Source organism: Mesoplodon bidens, assembly GCF_964165515.1.
Source record: "Mesoplodon bidens genome assembly, chromosome: 7".
Taxonomy (NCBI): Eukaryota; Metazoa; Chordata; class Mammalia; order Artiodactyla; family Ziphiidae; genus Mesoplodon; species Mesoplodon bidens.
In genome coordinates this window covers 23,991,783-24,012,447 of record NC_138164.1, presented here as the reverse complement: position 1 = coordinate 24,012,447, position 20,665 = coordinate 23,991,783, and the positions used below count along the sequence as shown (strand labels likewise).

General features: G+C 34.8%; 1 protein-coding gene across 3 annotated transcripts in view; it reads left to right on the top strand.

Annotated features, from left to right (window-relative positions):
* Positions 1–20,665, top strand: part of ATM (ATM serine/threonine kinase) — a 140,601-nt gene that overhangs the window by 42,343 nt on the left and 77,593 nt on the right. For all 3 annotated transcript variants that reach the window (XM_081239953.1, XM_081239952.1, XM_081239951.1), the window contains exons 21-30: positions 72–227; positions 1,047–1,122; positions 1,253–1,383; positions 3,257–3,377; positions 5,611–5,784; positions 6,843–7,012; positions 8,039–8,285; positions 11,545–11,660; positions 12,618–12,744; positions 13,261–13,460. In XM_081239953.1, the coding sequence (XP_081096079.1) occupies positions 72–227; positions 1,047–1,122; positions 1,253–1,383; positions 3,257–3,377; positions 5,611–5,784; positions 6,843–7,012; positions 8,039–8,285; positions 11,545–11,660; positions 12,618–12,744; positions 13,261–13,460 (1,518 nt within the window). The remainder of the gene's footprint in view (positions 1–71; positions 228–1,046; positions 1,123–1,252; positions 1,384–3,256; positions 3,378–5,610; positions 5,785–6,842; positions 7,013–8,038; positions 8,286–11,544; positions 11,661–12,617; positions 12,745–13,260; positions 13,461–20,665) is intronic.

The window sequence follows — 20,665 nt, the reverse complement described above, 5'->3', positions numbered from 1 at the left end:
TCACTCTAAATTTGTAAATTAAACTGGTGTGCTCTGTTATGCTGATAAAGTTAAATTCTTTTCCATCCCAGCAATGTGTGTTCTTTGTATCGCCGTGACCAAGATGTTTGTAAAACCATTTTAAACCATGTCCTTCACATAGTGATGAACCTATGTCAAGGAAATATGGATGCTGAGAACACAAGGGATGCTCAAGGACAGTTTCTCACAGTGATTGAAGCATTTTGGTGGGTATAGACGTTTGGTGGAGTTACTTTTCTTTTGCCACTTCTGCATACAAATGCAAACTTTGCATTTCTACATTAGTGATTTTTTGTAATCCTCGAATGTAACTATATACATCTTTTAACAATAGTGAAATGTAATTTGTGTTTCCCTCCTTAATTGCTTGAAGAACTGCATTGTTTTCTGCTTAAGACTTGGCTTCCTAAAGTGGTTTTAGTGTATTTCCCTGCGAATTTTGAATCTCTTAATAGTTTGACATGTATGATGAATAAAGCAAAGTGCAACAAGTCTAAATCAATTGAGTAGTTTATATTCCTCAAGTGGACAAATTGGCCTTGTCACTATCTGGTTATTTCATGCATATAGTCATAGTGTGAGATAATACCAAGACACCTATAGAGGAGCACATATATGTAATTTAGAGCCCTCCTACCATTTGGTGGGCAAGGACTTCTGAGTCAGTATAGAATGTCATTTTTAAGTCTTTGATATAACAACACAACAACTTTAAAAATGTTTTCCTTTTAAAGCAAGTTTTCTATAACATGGTTAGCTGAAGTGGGATAGCCCCAAAATCAGGCATAATCGTGTGACACAAATAACATACATTAAAATAAACTCCTTTTCAAACCAATTTATTTTAGCTGGAATTTTTGGAAGGTGAGAATATTGGCATATGCCACATAGGGAGAGTTAAATTTAGCATGGAAAGAAATTTTGGAAGCAACCTAGAATAACCTTAATGTCCAGTGTTTTTTTTTTTTTTTACTGTGCTTTTATTGGAATAATTACTTGATATTAAGACACATACTTTATTTCAGGCACTTAACAAAGGAGGGAAAATGCACATTCTCTGTAAGAATGGCACTAGTAAAATGCCTTAAAACTTTGCTTGAGGTGAGTTATTCTACTTCAGTTATTATATGGTCTCCATTGACGTTTTTAAAGCAGTCTTTGTTTCTGTTTGTTAATGGGTGATTTTTCTCTTAGTATTTCACATTTAACCTCAATTGTTCTTTTCCCATAGGCTGATCCTTATTCAGAATGGGCTATTCTGAATGTAATGGGAAAAGACTTTCCTGTAAATGAAGTATTTCCACAGTTTCTTGCTGATAATCATCACCAAGTTCGCATGTTGGCTGCACAGTCAATCAATAGGTAATGGGTCAAGTATTCATGAAGTGTCTGGAGTGCTGCAGATAGCAATTCAATGTGTAGGACAGCCATAGTTCACTAGTTGTGATATTAAGAATAGTTAACGTTTACTGAGCATATATTGTATGCCTGGCATTTATGTTTTCTCTTAATTCTGACAACTGTATCACTTTGATACTATTATTTTCTCCAATTTATTAATGAAAACTGTGTGGCTTAGACAGATAAAGTAATTTGCTCAGTGCCATACAGCTAGTAAGTGGTTGAGTTGAATGAGGTGTGTCTACTCCCACTTACAAGAGATATAGGATGTTTGGATATTACTGAGATTTTATATGAGTTTGTAAAATGAAAATTAGCACATTTTACATTGTGCTGATGACAATCATATTTATTCAAGTGAACATAGAGTTAGACATTGGAGTGTTTCTCTCACAGGGATGTGTTTTATGTTTGAGTACCTGAAGAAGCAAATATTAATTTTTTAACAACTGCATGTTTATCAGGTTATCAACTTGATTTTAAAACTAAATTATAACCTACCTCTGCCTTTCCTGCCTCATACTCCTGTAAATAAAGCACCTCTCTGCTTTATTTTTCTCTGTAGCATTTATCACCAGTTGAAATAATTGTATTTTAACACATTTACCTAGGATATAAGTTCCTAGAGGGCATTGATTTTTCTCTTTTCTTGTATATTTAGTACCTAGAATAATACTTGGAATGTGCCAGTTGTTTAATAATTTGTAAAAATCAATGAACATTTGAAAAAAATTACATTATGCTTTAAAAACATCAAAGCTGAAAATCATTTAAGTAATTTTACTGTTCAAATGTAAGTGACCAATAAATAAAGAATGCTATAAAGAACTTGCCCAGAAGTCACATAAATACATGTGTTCGATGTGTCCAAAATTTGGATATGCTGACAATAATTTTTTTTAACATCTTTATTGGAGTATAATTGCTTTACAATGGTGTGTTAGTTTCTGACAATAATGTTTTCATAAGTCAGAATCGTGTCTGACTGCTCAGGCTTAGGGCTGTTTTTAATAAAAACCATAGAGCACTGTAAGGTTTGTTAATGAATGTGTGCTTACTTCAAGTCCTTAAAAAAGATAGAAAATATATACTAAAGTTAAAGATCTGGGGTTACAGAGGATCATAAGTTGAATATAATAAAGCAGGTTAGTGGTGGCATTAAAAAATCTCTTAAGATTCAAAAATGCATAAATTCATGAGTAGCATGAGCATAGCATTTATTTATTGGTTGTTTACTTGTTAGGCATCTAATATTAGGCTATTTAAGAGAGATTAGAGAAACTGAAGGAGTCAGGAACACCAAAAAAGTTGATACTTTCATTAGTTTTGATTAGTAAAAAAGGATAAAGGACAAAATTGGTTAAAGAGTTGTCCTTAAATATGATTGTACATTATGCAAAAAGCACTGATCAGCTTTTCTCTATCACAGAAAATTTTTGTAATGGAATATTAAGACAGTAAAACTATCCACTTTTAAGTTGTGATTAAATATTAAAGCAGGTTGATGTAAGGGTCTGTGGCTGCTTCTAACTGGTATTTGACCAGAGGACAACTTTTCTGGTTAGTTAGAGTTCAGGGATATTCAGGTTTGGGCAATAATCTAAAAGGTCTGTTGAGACCCTTTTCAGTTCTAGGAGAAAATGGAGTATATGGTAAAGACCCTAATATTAAGCAGTAGATTTGAACTTCTTTAAATAGACTCACATTTCCTTGGTCTTTTGAAAGAAAATCTAATATGTTAGTATGTCTCACAGAGTGATTTATTTTTGCCCTGTAAATAGGCTTTGGAAAGTACAGTTTATATTTCACTTTTTTGCTTTTTTTTTTTTTTAAGATTATTTCAGCATGTGAAAAAAGGAGGTCCTTCCACATTATTGAAAGCACTTCCTTTGAAGCTTCAGCAAGCAGCGTTTGAAAATTCATACTTGAAAGCTCAGGAAGGAATGAGAGAAGTGGTAATTTTAGTAATGCTTATTTGCTGTTATCATATGCTTTCTATAAATATGCCACATATTACTTTACCAAGTTTGGCCTAAGACAGTATATATCCAGTAGTTCACAATATAAACTTAGACTAGAACAGCTATATGAGTTTATTGAAATTACTTTATTTATAGGTCAGAATTGGTTGAATAATGACAATTTCTTTTGGTTCAACTTATATGCAGCATTTTTGTAGGAAAAACAGAATTTACTGAGTTTTTATGGGAGTATAAATGGCTTTTTTTTTTTTTTTTTGCATTACACGGGCCTCTCACTGTTGTGGCCTCTCCCGTTGCGGAGCACAGGCTCCGGACGCTCAGGCTCAAGGGCCATGGCTCACGGGCCCAGCCGCTCCGCGGCATGTGGGATCTTCCCAGACTGGGGCACGAACCCGTGTCCCCTGCATCACCAGGCGGACTCTCAACCACTGCGCCACCAGGGAAGCCCAAAATGGCTTATTTTTTAATTAAAAACTATTTTTTGGTAAGATCTGATTAAAAGCTAATTCACAGAACAGGTGACAATAGGAAGAAATGGATTGAGGAAAAAATGTTCTAATTGGGAAGATCAAATTATCTTTGTGCTCCTTAATGAACCTTATGATTTTCATATTTTTCTGTAGAATAATATTTTTCTTAAAATGGCAAAAATTGTCTTAGTGGTAGAATTTATTCATTTGTCTATGCCTTGATTTGTTTATTAAAAGTGTGTGAAGCAGTTAGTCAAATGACTATATATTCTGTAACAGCACCAAACTGAAAAGGAAAGTTGCATGAAAGAATGTGAATTTAGAAAAAGTTTTCAATAGATTGGAAAAATGAGTGTAAATAATACTCATTTAAAATTTACTAGAAATAACATATTATATATTTTTAAATCAGCCTGTCATGTGCAAAAAGGGAGAATACTGACCTGACAGCAGTTCATTTGGAGAAAGATCTAAGAAGTTGTACATCTTGAGAGCATAATATGAATCAACATTGTTATCAAAAAAAAGCAAATTCTGTCTTAGATGTCATTAATTGAAGCAGACTGTAATGAACAAGTTTATAGAAAGAACTTGCATCTTCTATTCATTTTTTTTTAACATCTTTTTTTTTTTTTTTTTTTTTTTTTTTTTTGCGATACGTGGGCCTCTCACTGCTGTGGCCTCTTCCGTTGCGGAGCACAGGCTACGGACACGCAGGCTCAGTGGCCATGGCTCACGGGCCTAGCCGCTCCGTGGCATGTGAGATCTTCCCGGACCGGGCCACGAACCGGTGTCCCCTGCATCGGCAGGCAGACTCTCAACCACTGTGCCACCAGAGAAGCCCCCATTTTTTTTTTAACATCTTCATTGGAGTATAATTGCTTTACAATGGTGTGTTAGTTTCTGCTGCATAACAGAGTGAATCAGCTATACATATACATATATCCCCGTATCTCCTCCCTCTTGCATAGCACGTTGGGTTTAGTTCCCAGTAAAACTAAATTTTTAACTATTGCCAGAATGTTAGAGAGTCTGAATGTTAGAGAGTCTGTAGATCTATCTTTTATAAGGAATAGGTAAAGGAGTTGACTCAGTGGGAACCTCATAGCTATTTTCAAACATGTCAGTGATTGCCATTTAGTAAAGGAATTAGGTCCTTAGTTTTTTTTGTACCCAAAATAGCAATAGGATCAGTGACTGGCAGTTTTTTCCAAATGTGAAGAGAAACTTCTACCAAATATAGCAAGTCAAAAAATGTGCATGTCTGTTGGAAAAAGATTGGTTATTAAACTAGAAGCATATATCATTCTATCTAGTTGCATGACTTTATTGGTTTTTTTAGTAATATATATGATAATATTTTTTAAAGAATAAAGAGCTATATATTAAGTTATAATGGTAAACATCTTAGGAGGTAATACTTGGTAGTTGAAGAGCTTTTAGTCTCTCACTTTCCTGCAATTTCTTTCTTTCTCTTTTTTTTTCTTTAAAGTGCTTTATACCCATTGAAATGTTTGGCAGTTCTTTCTATAAGATCTTATCAAAAGCAGTCTTTCCCTCTGTAGAAACTGTGGTCCTTTCTCATAATGTCTCTTCTTAGCTCCATCACTATAGGATTTAAAACTGTTCATGGGCTGCTTAGATGTTGTCGTGGTGTACTCTGGTTTTAGTCTGGTTGGTTTATTTGGAATATTTAAATATTAACATTGCATATTCTTTTTAAAATTCTTCCGAAGTCCCACAGAGCTGAAAACTCTGAAATTTTGGATGAGCTTTGTAATAGAAAGGCCATTTTACTGATGATGATAGCTGTGGTGTTATACTATAGCCCTGTATGTGAAAAACAGGCTTTATTCGCCCTATGCAAGTCTGTGAAAGAGAATGGATTAGAGCCTCACCTCATTAAAAAGGTAACTGTGGATGAATATTTTTTATTATAATCTTCCTTGGGTAACTTTTAAACAATTAAGGTTAAAGCTAGATTTTTAATGTGGCATTTATTAAAGACTTAGAGACAGTTTTATTTTTTAGATTTGGAATATTAGAAAGCAGTAACTTTTAAAATAGTGTATTTATTTGTATACAGTGTCATTTTTTACATTAAGTTTAAGAGCATTTCACAAGGCAGTCATTGAACTAACGAGAGTGAGTGACCTGTCATCATGCAGACCAGGCCCTCTGGAATAGTATTTATTGGGGGAAGTGGAGAAAAAAGGAGTAGTATGTGTTTTGCCTAGTGGATTCTGGAGCAGGACATTGGGATCTAGCAGGGCCAGGAGTCAAATTTTAGAGCTGTAAAGCTTTTAAGTTGTATGATTAGGAAGACCAGGGTCCAACACAGTGTTGTAGAATGCTTACTCCTGCCCCTGTTCCAACACCTCAGCATTAGTGGTTTGGGAAGTTCCAAGCCTTTACATCCTAGGTTTTTACATGATGAATCAGTGATAGATCATGGCTTGATATAACTAGCATGGTTTCCAGTGGAGCTTTACAGTAGGCCAACCTATAAGTAGTCAGTCTAGATAGTTAAACTTCTACCTCTCAGTATTAAAGTAAGAAGTTACTTTAAAAAAAATTATACAGTTACACTACCTAATTATTATTGTACGTGGAATATAGTGTTCGGATTTTTCTCATTTCGGTTTAGGACTGAGAAGAATTGTTTTACTTTATAATGAAATATAATCAAATCTTGAAAATTGAAACATATTTTTCTGTTTTTATTCATTTAACATTTATTGAGGGTTTGCTGTGTACCAGGCACTGAGTAATTATATTGAATACATTTTTCTTGTTGAGTTTTGCTGAAGTGGGTCCTTTATTATCTCCATTTCATAGATGAGTGAATCAAGGTATAGAAAAGTTAAATGAATGCTTAAAGTCATACTATAAATAAATATTAAGGATTTAAATGATTTATTATTTCATTATTTTCTTAAAACATTGACTTCTTTTTTGATTTGTATAGGTTTTAGAGAAACTTTCTGAAACTTTTGGATATAGACGTTTAGAAGACTTCATGGCCTCTCATTTGGATTATCTGGTATGGCAATGGCTAAATCTTCAAGATACTGAATACAGCTTATCTTCTTTTCCTTTTATTTTATTAAACTACACAAACATTGAAGATTTCTACAGGTAGGTTTACATCTGTCACATGTGAAATATATTTAATTTAAAATTAGGTATTAATGATAATGTGAGTGTTGCAGAGTTTTTTAATGGAAATGTACTGAAGTGGACTTAGGATCTGGTCCTAGCTGTGCCAGTAGCCAGCTACATGACTTCAGGCAAGCCACATGAACACCCTCTGGGACTTGGTTTCTTAATCTTTAAAGTAAGGGAGTTACATATAGAGATAGTAAGGTCTCTTTCAGCTTTAATAATTTAATAATCTTCCCTATGAAAAATCAAAGGTAAATTATTAGTGGCTGATTATTTCTGCCTTATTTTTCTTATTTGTTGCTTAACTGTGGGCCATTTAGTCATTATTTCTGTTTGATTTAAAGTTTAATGTACAAGTATTTATTTTGCTAACTCCAAGTCTGGAGAAGAAAATTTTGAAAATGGAGAGATTTGGAACAACTAAATAATAATGTTTAGGTATCAGGATGATGGGAAGGCAGTTTGTAATTGTTTAGTGGTCCTTATTGTTTGTTCATTTTGGCAATAATAATATTTACATTTATTCTTTGAATTTATTAATTGCTTTCACCTTTCACTTTACAATAATTTTGCATAAATTGATTATGCGGAAGAAATAAATTCAATTTTAACTTGTTTTTGATCACCCTGTTAGGGTGATCTCTTTTTTTTTTTAGTGTGACTATTTAGAATTCACTTAACTTCATTTCTCCATTTATAAAATTAGAGTTAGGGTGCTTAATGATCTAGATAAAGTGATGCTCTAATGCTTATTAAACCATTTTATTTTTAAATTTTTTTTGGCCGTGCCACACAGCTTGAGGGATCTTAGTTCCCTGACCAGGGATCAAATCCATGGTGGAAACATGGAGTCCTAACCACTGGACTGCCAGGGAATTCCCAAAACCAGTTTATTATTTTAAGGACTATATTATAAAATTTTACTTTGAAACATTATATTTTTAATGTATATTAAAAATGTATACATTTTAATATACATTGTAATTTTTATATTTTTAGGTCTTGTTATAAAGTTTTGATTCCACATCTGGTGATTAGAAGTCATTTTGATGAGGTAAAGTCCATTGCTAATCAGATTCAAGTGGATTGGAAAAGTCTTCTGACAGACTGCTTTCCAAAGATTATTGTAAATATTCTTCCATACTTTGCTTATGAGGATGCAGGAGACAGTGGGATGGCACAGCAAAGAAAGACTGCTACCAAAGTCTATGATATGCTTAAAGATGAAAACTTATTAGGAAAACAGGTATGACTTCAACATCTACTGTACTTTTTATCCCCTAATTGATCTGAGGTGTAACTTTAAAACTTTAAGGCTATTTATTCACCATTTATGCAATTAAATTTAATACTATGTGATAATCACTATCTAACATAGGCAATCCATTAATTTTTTGTTATTGTTGTACAGTGTTCTCTCCTTTTGATTAGCTTTTAAATGAAATGTTTTTAATCAAATTTTTTTTAAACTTTTGAATAATTTTACCACTTTTTCTTTCAAAATTTTGTTTTAATTGGCAGTAATACATTAATGCAAGCTGGTTATTAAATTCAAACAATACTGAACAAGGTATAGAAAATCTTTTTCACTTCCTCTTTAATCTCATCAAGCCCTTCACTTTTCAAGGAAAAGTACAATCCCAGGTTCCCAAAGCCTGTTTTTTCCATGACATTTACTACCTTCTAACATATGATGTAACTTACTTATAAATTATGTTCATTGGTTTTTATCAACCTTCTCCACTCTAAGTACTGTGAAGGTAGGATTTTTTCTTTCTTCCTTTTTGCAGATGTATCCCAACTATCTAGTATATACTGAGTACTCATTATTTGATGAAAGATGGAGTAAAGTTAAAAAGGAACTAACAATTTCTGTTTGTTTTATAGTAATTTATATATATATAAAATTATTTGAGGCAACTTATATTAAAATACATACGGAAACTTTTTAAGGTAAAAGAGGATTGGTCACTCCAATTTTTTTTTTTAACCTGAGTAAGGGATGACTAACCAAGCTTGGTCAACATTAGTATTACAATTGGATAAACTTCAAGAGACTCTTTTTTTGTTGCCTAGTTATCTGTGTTGAACCAAGAAGTGGAACAGCAAGACTCTCAGTTGCTTAGGTGGGCCATTCCCAGTCAGAACTGGTTGTAAGTCTGTAGTCTGGAGGCAGATGGTGAGTAGAGGTACTCCCTGCCCAAAAGGCAGTTGGAACAGAATGTTGGTTGGCATGCCAGGGGTTATGGACGTTATGAAAGACACTCTGCCTCTAGCCCCTTTTACCCAATCTCCCAGCTTAGACTTCTGAGCAAGCCTACTCTTTATTCTTCTTTATGTGTTCAAACCAAAAGATAGAAGTTTTGAGTCAGAATAAGTCTAGAAGGGAAGCGTGATTACATTAAACCCTGATTAAAACACCAGTCTCAAGCATGAAGAGAGGTAAAAATTAAAAATAATTTCTTAGCTTCTTGGTTAAAGACATAAGTCTAATTTTTATTAGTCTCAATTTCATTTAGCATCGTCATTATAAGTTAATTTTTTCTCTTTCTCTAATATGCAGTTTCTCTGAAACAATCAAGATTCTTTTTTCTGTGGATAAGTGTTGGTACCACTATTATCAGTCTTTCAGTCTTCTAAAACTGTCGTTGTTGAATGCTTAGAATATTTACAGTTAAAAGATTGTTTAGCTATACCTAGATATCTGAATAATTTATATGTACCTTAGCTAAACATTACAGATCTGGCTTGTTAGAGAATCATGAAATTAATGAAGTCAGCTGTCATCTGTGTGCAGGGAAACTCACTAATTTTTCCTCTGATATTAATCGGATTTGGCCAGTTTGTCCTTACGTATTCCAGATATACTGAAAATGGGGCTAGATTTTTTTAAAATTTATTTATTTAATTTATTTATTTTTGACTGCATTGGGTCTTCATTGCTGCACGCAGGCTTTCTCTTGTTGTGGTGAGTGGGGGCTACTCTTCGTTGTGGTGCGTGGGCTTCTCACTGTGGTGGCTTCTCTTGTTGCGGAGCATGGGCTCTAGATGCGCGGGCTTCAGTAGTTGTGTCATGTGTGCTCAGTAGTTGTGGCTTTCGGGCTCTAGAGCACAGCCTCAGTAGTTGTGGCGCACGGGCTTAGTTGCTCCGCGGCATGTGGGATCTTCCCAGACCAGTGCTCGAATCCATGTCCCCTGCATTGGCAGGTGGATTCTTAACCATGGAGCCACCAGAGAAGCCCCAGGGCTGGATTTTTAAAAGGGCTTAAACCTTGGAAATGATGACATGACAGCTAATATGTAAGCCCAGGGAAAGGCTAGGATCGTTAGATTTCTTTAGTGTCACATTACAGAATATTTTTGTTATATTAGGAAGTGTTTCCAAACCTCTGTGTGGAAGAAGTAAAGATAGTAGAGATAATAAAGCAGCCATTTGCCTTTTGGTTTAAAGGACTGTAATTCTTTATTTGGAGAGCTAACAAATCCACCTTTAAGACTTCACAGTTCTCATTCATTCGGCTGAGGTGTAATATAGTATACCCATTCTTTATATTTAGAGAACTTAATGCCTTTTGTGAGGCTACCTGTGGCAGGAAGTGGATGATGAAGGGTCTGTTCCTGTCCAGGAGGATTTAGCCTACTATTGATGACAGGGCATGTGGGTAGCAGAATTTGGGATATCAACCAAGTAGAAATCTGGGGAAAAGTTATGCAGGGAACAAAGGGATGATTACTGCCAGTCACTGGGAATTCTTACTAGTAAAGTTCTCTAAGTGAGATGGTGTTCTCAAATAAGAGTAAAATGTAGATTGATGAGCAGTATAGTTCAGTGGGGAATTTGGTTGGCAGGAAAATGATTAGGTTGAGGAATTTCAGGCTAGACCTGAAGCCTTACTCATTAAAATGATTCATTTTATTTTATCTTTTTAACATCTTTATTGGAGTATAATTGCTTTACAATGGTGTGTTAGTTTCTGCTTTATAACAAAGTGAATCAGCTATACATATACATTTTTCCCCATATCTTTTTTTTTTTTTCTTTTTGCGGTACGCGGGCTTCCTCACTGCTGTGGCCTCTCCCACTGCGGAGCACAGGCTCCGGACACGCAGGCCCAGCAGCCATGGCTCACGGGCCCAGCCGCTCTGTGGCACGTGGGATCCTCCCAGACCAGGGCACGAACCCGCGTCCCCCGCATCGGCAGGCGGACTCTCAACCACTGCGCCACCAGGGAAGCCCTTCCCCATATCTTAAAATGATTCTTTAAAATTAAATGAAAGAGTTGGATTAAGAGAGTCTTGTTTGGTATGATTTCCCTATTTTCCTTTCAGTCTGTAGGTCGGCTGCATAACAGAAAAAAGTGGAGTTAGCTGTATGTCTTGCAGATCTTAGATCTTTGGTCACTTTGAATAATTTTGGAAGTGAGGCAATAACATGAGCCCCTTAAGCTGTCTTAAAGATCACAGACATGAAAACTAAAATATATTTTAATTTTGTATCCTTGCAGATTGATCATTTATTCATTAGTAATTTACCAGAGATTGTGGTGGAGTTATTAATGACGTTACATGAACCAGCAACTTCTGGTGCCAGCCAAAGCACTGACCCCTGTGACTTTTCAGGGTATGGGTATTTTTAACTTAGAGAATTAGCTGCAATTTCAGAACCTTGGGAAGTTTATTGGTTAACACCTTCAAATGTCCATTTCAGTTGTTAGGCATGTACTCTGCTTTTAAATTCTGTTTCTTTAAAAATAATTACCTTTGAATTGAAGTATCTGCTCTACTGTAGCCTCTCCACAGTAATTGATCTTTTAATTGACCACCTTATTTGCAAATTCAGTGACCTTTTTCTTCTCAATCTTTTTGTAATATTTGAGCATTCTGCCGTCTCCTGTCTCATGAAATTTTCTTCTTCATGACATTATTCTTTGTTCTCTTCTTATCTATGACTTGGCTTTCTGTATCACCTTTTCTCTATCATGCTCCTTTGCTAGGGGAATCTTACTGTACTATAATTTCATTTGGATGTGAAACCCACTTAGTTGTATATGAATGTTAAAATTATTTTCTCAGCTTCATTGTAAGCTACTTGAAAATGCCCTTAACTTTTCTTATATGCTCTACAATGCTAAACGTATAAAATAGTAATAATATCTACTAAAATACTTTTACATATGTAATTTCATTTGATGTAGTATTTGATTGCTGTGTCTTAAGATATTATTGTGTTTATAGTACTAGCATAGAGCTTTAATTCATAACTGAAGTGAATTGATATTAAGTCTCATTCGTGGAATTGCCATTAACTTTATAAAAGATTTTTTAAGCAAATTATTTTAAATTGACTAAGTCCTAGAAAGTTAACGTATTTAGGTATTCTGATTGATGTATATAGACTGTGATATGTCATTTGTGATTTTATTAAAAGTCTAGTTTTCAGTAGAAAGTAATTTCAAAATTTGGGGTTACTGTAATCTAAATTTTCTTTCTGGATTTTCACTTGTCTATTAAGAAAATGTTTTTTCTTGATAATTTTTTTTCTGAAAATGACAACTGTATTTTTTTCTATAACTCTTAGGGATTTGGATCCTGCTCCTAATCCACCTCATTTTCCATCACATGTGATTAAAGCGACATTTGCCTATATCAGCAATTGCCACAAAACCAAGCTTAAAAGCATTTTAGAAATTCTTTCCAAAAGCCCTGTAAGTATACATTACTAGTATAATAACTGAAGGGAGAATTCCTTCTTTTTCAGTTAGAAAATCTGTATAAGTACATCTTAAAGAGAAAAAAAAGTAAACAAATGGAAAATTTATCTGAATAAATTAAGAAAAACACTCATTTACAAGTTTATATCTTGGTATTTTACTTGTCAGTATTAATTGAAATATGTCACATATGAGGGCTGAATTTCATGACATTTTAGTCATGTTGGCTCAGGGAATACATTATATATATATATACATATATATATATATATAATATATATTTTAAGGATATACTATTACTGTTTACTATCTGAAAACTAAGTAAATTGACAGTAGTTTTTTTAGGTTTAAGATAGTGATTTTCTTAATGTAATATTTTGCATTTGATATCAAAACCCAAAACAAAATTCTATAATTTAGAATTCTGTATTTTGAATAAGAAATATATGTATTATGGGCTGAGTATATGTAATTAGGCAAGTTTTTACTAAATGTATCTTTATTTTCTAGGATTCCTATCAGAAAATTCTTCTAGCCATATGTGAGCAAGCAGTTGAAACAAATAATGTTTATAAAAAACATAGAATTCTTAAAATATATCACCTGTTTGTTAGTTTATTAATGAACGATATAAAGAGTGGCTTAGGAGGAGCTTGGGCCTTTGTTCTTCGAGATGTTATTTATACTTTGATTCACTATATCAACCAAAGGTAAATAATATATTTAGACCAATATATAAGTAGTTTCTCTACCCTTTTATCTTAATTGAAAATTTATATGCTTCTACAAGGTAGAAGCCAGAGTATTGTTTTCTGAATTTTGCCTTTTTAATATATATTATATCTACCTATTATAATTTACAAAGTGCATCACTACTTCTCCAACTCTAGAAATCTTTAAGTATTAAGGGTCTTCAACATTTTAAATATTCTAATTTTAGATGGCCATAAATATATATATTACCACAGCAGTTCTGGTCATTACTTCCAGTGTGTGTGGTAGGGGATGAAGAGGGGTTCCCTGTACACATCCAGGGAATTATCTAGACATCAGCTGATACCTACCCGTAGACAGTGTTAGATCCCACAGGTTAAGAGCCCAAGTTCTGCAAGATTGTCCTTTCCAATCTCATCAGACGCCATTTGAAAGCCCAGGTTATCAGTGGCTATAGATTTCAGTGACCCCTTTCTTAGGTTTGATTAATTTGCTAGAGTGGCTCACAGAACTCAAGAAACCTGTTTACTCACTAGATTGCCAGTTTATTACAAAAAGAAATAACTCAGGAACAGCCAGATGGAAGAGATGCATAGGGCAAGGTATGGGGAAGGGGCATGGAGCTCCCATGCCCTCTCCAGACATTTCACTCTCCCCATACCTGCAAGTGTTCACCAACCCAGAAGCTCCCTAAACCCCATCCTTTTGGGTGTTAATGGAAGCCTCATTAAATAGGCATGACTGATGAAATCATCACAGTCATTGGTGACTGAATCAGCTTCCATCTCCCTATGCCCTTCTTGGAGGTCAGAGAGGTGGGACCGGAAGTTCCAACCCTCTAATCACAGGGTTGGTTCTCCTGGTAACCAGCCCCCATTCTTAGGTGCTTCCCCAAATTTACTCATTAACATAAAAAAAGACTCCTTTATTCTCGTCACAGGAAATTCCAAGAGTTTTAGGAACTCTGTGCCAGAAATGGGGACCAAATATATATTTCTTATTATAAATCACAACATCACAGTTACTATAGATTTTGGGATGTATGTTCTTTTTAGCATCTCTATTCCTTTCCATTGACTTTAATGATGTTTCTATTATTTATTTTCTTATTAGTAGATAACATTGCCATCAAATAAATTTAAGTACTTCAAAGCACATGAAGATACCTATTTCCATTTTGTTTTCTCACATTTTTCTTTTTTGGCTTTTTAAAAATATTTTATAATTTTTATTTTAATTTAATCACGTGTTTGTATAGTCATTCAGTCTTTTTCCATCACTAATTTTTTTTTAGGTTTTATTATTTTGGTAAAATATATAACATAAAATTTGTCATTTTTAACCATTTTATTAAGTGTCCAATTCAGTGATATTAATTACGTTCACAGTTTCATGTTTCCATTGCCACTGTTCCAAAACTTTTTCATTACCTCAAATAGAACCTCTGTACCCATTAAGCAATAATTCCACATTACCACTTCCCTGTAAGCCCCTGATAACCTCTAATATACTTCCTGTCTCTATGAATTTGCCTATTATAGATATTTCATATAAGTAGAATCATAATTTATTTTTCCATTCTGTCTGGCTTGTTTCACTTAGCATGTCTTCAGGGTTCATCCAGCATCATACTTTTTTATCGCTAAGTAATATTCCATTGGATATATATACCACATTTTGTTTATCCATTCATCTGTTGATGAACACTTGGGTTGTTTCATGGGTATGAAGTGGTATCTCATTGGGGTTTTGATTTTACATTTTCCTACTGACTAATGATGTTGAACATCTTTTCGTGAGCTTAGTGACCATTTGTATATCTTCTTTGGAGAAATGTCTATTTAAGTCCTTTGCCAATTTTTTAAAATTGGATTGTCTTTTTGTTGAGCTGTAGGAGTTCTTTATATATTCTTGGTGTTGAACTCTTAATATATGATTTGCAAATATATTCTGGATATTGAATTCATATATGATTTGAAAGTAGTTTCGCCCATCCTATAAAATTTTCACTTTCCTGATAATGTCTTTTGATGCGCAGATCTTTTTAATTTTGATAAAGTCTGATTTATCTTGTTTGGTTTTTTTTTTTGTTTCACACGGTTTTGATATTATATGTAAGAATTCATTGTCAAATCTAAGGTCACAAAGATTTACTCTTAGAGTTTATTCTAAGAGTTTTATGCTTTTAGCTCTTATATCTAGGTTGTTTATTCATTTTAATTTTTATATGTGGTGTGAGTTAGGGGTTCAATGTCATTCTTTCGCATGTAGAAATCTAATTGTTCCAGCATGTTGTTAAAGAGAATGTTCTTTCCCCTTTGAAGGGACTTGGCATCCTTGTCAAAATTATCAGTTAGCCATTGATGTATGGGTTTATTTCTGGATTCTCAGTTCTATTCCATTGGTCTTTACTTGTGCCATACCATGCTGTGTTGATTACTATAGCTTTATAGTAACTTTTGAAATCAGGAAGTGTGAGTCATCCAGTGTTCTTCTTTTTCAAGATTGTTTTGGTTGTTTGGGGTCCCTTGCAATTCCATCTGAGTTTATGTAAAAAAGTCTGTTGGAATTTAGATGGAGATTGCATTGAATATGTGACTATTTAGATAGTATTAACATCTCAACAATTTGTCTTCCAATCCATGAACATAGGATGTCTTTCCATTTAGTTGAACTTATTTAATCTCTTTCATCCATGCTATATAGTTTTCAGTGCACAGGGCTTTCACATCCTTGGTTAGGTTTATTCCCAGGTATTTAATTCTTTTAGATGCTATTGTAAATGGAGTTTTTTAATCAATTTCCATTTTAGATTGTCAACTGCTATTGTATAGAAACACAAATAATTTTGTACGTTGATTTTGTGACTTGTAACTTTGCTAAATTTGTTTGTTACTTCTAGTAGATTTATTGTGGATTCTTTTGGGAGTTTCTATGTATATAGAATCATGTCATCTGGATATAGTTTTACTTCTTCCTTTCTGATTTGGATGCCCTTTATTTCTTTTTCTTTTTTCATTGCTCTGGCTGGAAGTTCAGTACAGTGTTGGGTATCAGTGGTGAAACTGGGCATCCTTGTCTTATTCCTGATCTTAGTGAGAAAGCTTTCAGTTTTTCGACATTGATTATGTTGTTAGCTTTGGGTTTTCATAGGTTACCATTATTTTGTTGAGAAAGTTTCTGTCTATTCTGATGTTTTTCTGAGTGTTTTTCTCACGAAAGGATGTTAGATTTTGTCAAATGCCTTTTCTGTTTCTTGAGATGGTCATGTGTTGTATTCTTTCATTCTATCAATGTGGTATATTACATGGATTGACTTTCCTATACTGATCCACTCTTATATTCCTGGGATAAATCCCACTTGCTCATGATGTATAGCCTTTTTTTTTAATAGATCTTTATTGGAGTATAATTGCTTCACAATACTGTTTTAGTTTCTTTCTTTTTTATATAAATTTATTTATTAATTTATTTCTGGCTGTGTTGGGTCTTTGTTGCTGCATGTGGGCTTTTCTCTAGTTGTGGTGAGCAGGGGCTACTCTTTGTTGCGGTGTGCGGGCTTCTCATTATGGTGGCTTCTATTGTTGCGGAGCCTGTGGCTCTAGGCACGCGGGCTTCAGTAGTTGTGGCTTGTGGGCTCCAGAGTGCAGGCCCAGTAGTTGTGGCACTTGAACTTAGTTGCTCCATGGCACGTGAGATCTTCCCGGACCACAGCTCCAACCCATGTCCCTTGCATTAGCAAGCGGATTCTCAACCACTGCACCACCAGGGAAGCCCCCATGTTAGTTTCTGTTGCACGACAAAGAGAATCAGCTATATGCATACACATGTCTCCATATCCCCTTCCTCTTGAGCCTCCCTTCCATCCTCCCTATCCCACCCTTCTAGGTTATCGGAAGCACTGAGCTGATCTCCCTGTACTATGCTGCTGCTTCCCGCCAGCCAATTATTTTACATTTGGTCGTGTATATATGCAATGCTCCTCTCACTTTGCCCCAGTTTTGCCCTCCCACCCCATGTCCTCAAGTCGATTTTCTATGTCTACCTCTTTATTCCTGCTCTGCAACTAGGTCATGAGTACCATTTTTTTGTTGTTTTTTAGATTCCATATATATGCGTTAGCATATAGTATTTGTTTTTCTCTTTCTGACTTACTTCACTCTGTATGACAGACTCTAGGTCCATCCACCTCACTGCAAATAGCTCAATTTCATTTCTTTTTTTTTTTTGTGGTACGCGGGCCTCTCACCTCTGCAGCCTCTCCCGTTGTGGAGCACAGGCTCCGGATGCGCAGGCTCAACAGCCATGGCTCACGGGCCCAGCTGCTCCGCAGCATGTGGGATCCTCCTGGACTGGGGCACGAACCCGTGTCCCCTGCATCGGCAGGCGGACTCCCAACCACTGAGCCACCAGGGAAGCCCAATTTTGTTTCTTTTTATGGCTGAGTTTGTGCACATTGTATATATGTGCCACATCTTCTTTATCCATTCATCTGTCGATGGACATTTAGGTTAGTTCCATGTCCTGGCTATTGGTGGCTACTAAATAGTGCTGCAGTGAACATTGTGGTGTATGTCTCTTTTTGAATTATGGTTTTCTCAGGGTATATGCCCAGTAGTGGGATTGCTGGGTCATATGGTAGTTCTATTTTTAGTTTTTTAAGGAACCTCCATACTGTTTTCCATAGTGGTTATATCAATTTACATTCCCACCAACTGCAGGAGGGTTCCCTTTTAATCACACCCTTTCCAGCATTTATTGTTTCTAGCTTTTTTGATCATGCCCATTCTGACCAGCATGAGGTGATACCACATTGTAGTTTTGATTTGCATTTCTCCAATAATTAGTGATGTTGAGCATCTTTTCATGTGCGTCTTGGCCATCTGTATGTCTTCCTTGGTGAAATGTCTATTTAGGCCTTCCGTCCATTTTTTAACTGGATTGTTTCTTTTTTTTTGATATTGAGCTCCATGAGCTGTTTGTATATTTTGGAGTATAACTCTTTGTCTGTTGTTTCATTTCAAGTTTAATTCAGTCCCATTTGTTTATTTTTGTTTTTATTTCTGTTACTCTAGGAGGTGGGTCAATAAAGATGTTCCTGTGGTTTATGTCAAAGAGTGTTTTTCCTGTGTTTTCCTCTAAGAGTTTTATAGTGTCTGGTCTTACATTTAAGTCTTTAATCCATTAGGAGTTTATTTTTGTGTATGGTATTAGGCAGTGTTCTAATTTCATTCTTTTAATGTAGCTGTCCAGTTTTCCCAGCACCACTTATTGAAAAGGCTGTCTTTTCTCCGTTGTATGTTCTTGCCTCCTTTGTCATAAATTAGGTGCCCATATGTGCGTAGCTTTATCTCTGGGCATTCTATCCTGTACCATTGATCTATATTTCTGTTTTTGTGCCAATACCATACTGTCTTAATTATTATAGTTTTGTGGTATAGTTTGAAGTCTGGGAGCCTGATTCCTCCAACTCCGTTTTTCTTTCTCAATATGGCTTTGGCTATTCAGGGTCCTTTCTGTTTCCATACGAATTGTAAGATTTTTTGTTCTAATTCTGTGACAAATGCCATTGGTAGTTTGATAGGGATTGCATTGAATCTGTAGGTTGCTTTGGTTAGTGTAGTCATTTTCACAATGTTGATTCTTCCAGTCCAAGAACATGGTATATTTCTCCATCTGTTTATGTTGTCTTTGATTTCTTTCATCAGTATTTTATAGTTTTCTGAGTACAAGTCTTTTGCCTCTTTAGGCAGGTTTATTCCTAGGTATTTTACTCTTTTTGTTGCAGTGGTAAATGGAAGCGTTTCCTTAATTTCTCTTTCTGATTTTTCATTGTTGGTGTATAAGAATGACAGAGATTTCTGTGCATTAATTTTTATCCTGCAGCCTTACCAAATTCATTGATTAGTTCTAGTAGTTTTCTGGTGGCATCTTTAAGATTTTCTATGTATGGTATCATGTCATTGGCAAATAGTGACAGTTTTACTTCTTCTTTTCCAATTTGTATTCCTTTTATTTCTTTTTCTTCTCTGATTGCTGTGGCTAGGACTTCCAAAACAATGTTGAATAAGAGTGGCGAGAGTGGACGTCCTTGTCTTCTTCCTGATCCTAGTGGAAATGCTTTCATTTTTTCACCATTGAGTATGATGCTTGCTGTAGGTTTGCCATATATAGCCTAATTATGTTGAGGTAGGTTCCCTCTATGCCCATATTCTGGAGAGTTTTTATCATAAATGGGTGTTGAATTTTGTCAAAAGCTTTTTCTGCATCTATTGAGATGATCACGTGGTTTTTATTCCTTAATTTGTTAATGTGGTGTATCACATTGATTGATTTGTATATATGGAAGAATCCTTGCATCCCTGGGATAAATCCCACTTGATCATAGTGTATGATCCTTTTAATGTGCTATTGGATTGTGTTTGCTAGTATTTTGTTCAGGATTTTTTGCATCTATGTTCATCAATGGTATTGGTCTGTAATTTTCCTTTTTTGTGATATCTTTGTCTGGTTTTGGTATCAGGGTGATGGTGGCTTCGCAGAATGAGTTTGGGAGTGTTTCTCCCTGTGCAATTTTTTTGGAAGAGTTTGAGAAGTATTGATGTTAGCTCTTCTCTGAATGTTTGATAGAATTTGCCTCTGAAGCCATCTGGTCCTGAACTTTTGTTTCTTGGAAGATTTTTAAGTACGGTTTCAATTTCATTACTCATGACAGGTCTGTTTATATTTTCTAATTCTTTCTTGTTCAGTCTTGGAGAGTTGTACCTTTCCAAGAATTTGTCCATTTCTTCATGGTTGTCCATTTTATTAGCATACAGTTGTTGGTAGTAGTCTCTTATAATCCTTTGTATTTCTGCAGTGTCAGTTGTGATTTCTCCTTTTTCACTTCTAATTTTATTGATTTGCGTCCTCTCCCTTTTTCTCCTGATGAGTCTGGCTAAGGGTTTATCAATTTTGTTTATCTTCTCAAAGAACCAGCTTTTAGTTTTATTGATCTTTGCTGTTGTTTTTTTCGTTTCCATTGTGTCCCATAGGTTTTGGGTCGTCGTGTTTTTATTGTCGTTTGTTTCTGTGTATTTATTTCTTCTTCGATTTCTTCAGTGATCTCTTGGTTATTTAGTAGTGCACTTTTTTTTTTTTTTTTTTTTTTTTGCGGTACGTGGGCCTCTCACTGTTGTGGCCTCTCCCGTTGCGGAGCACA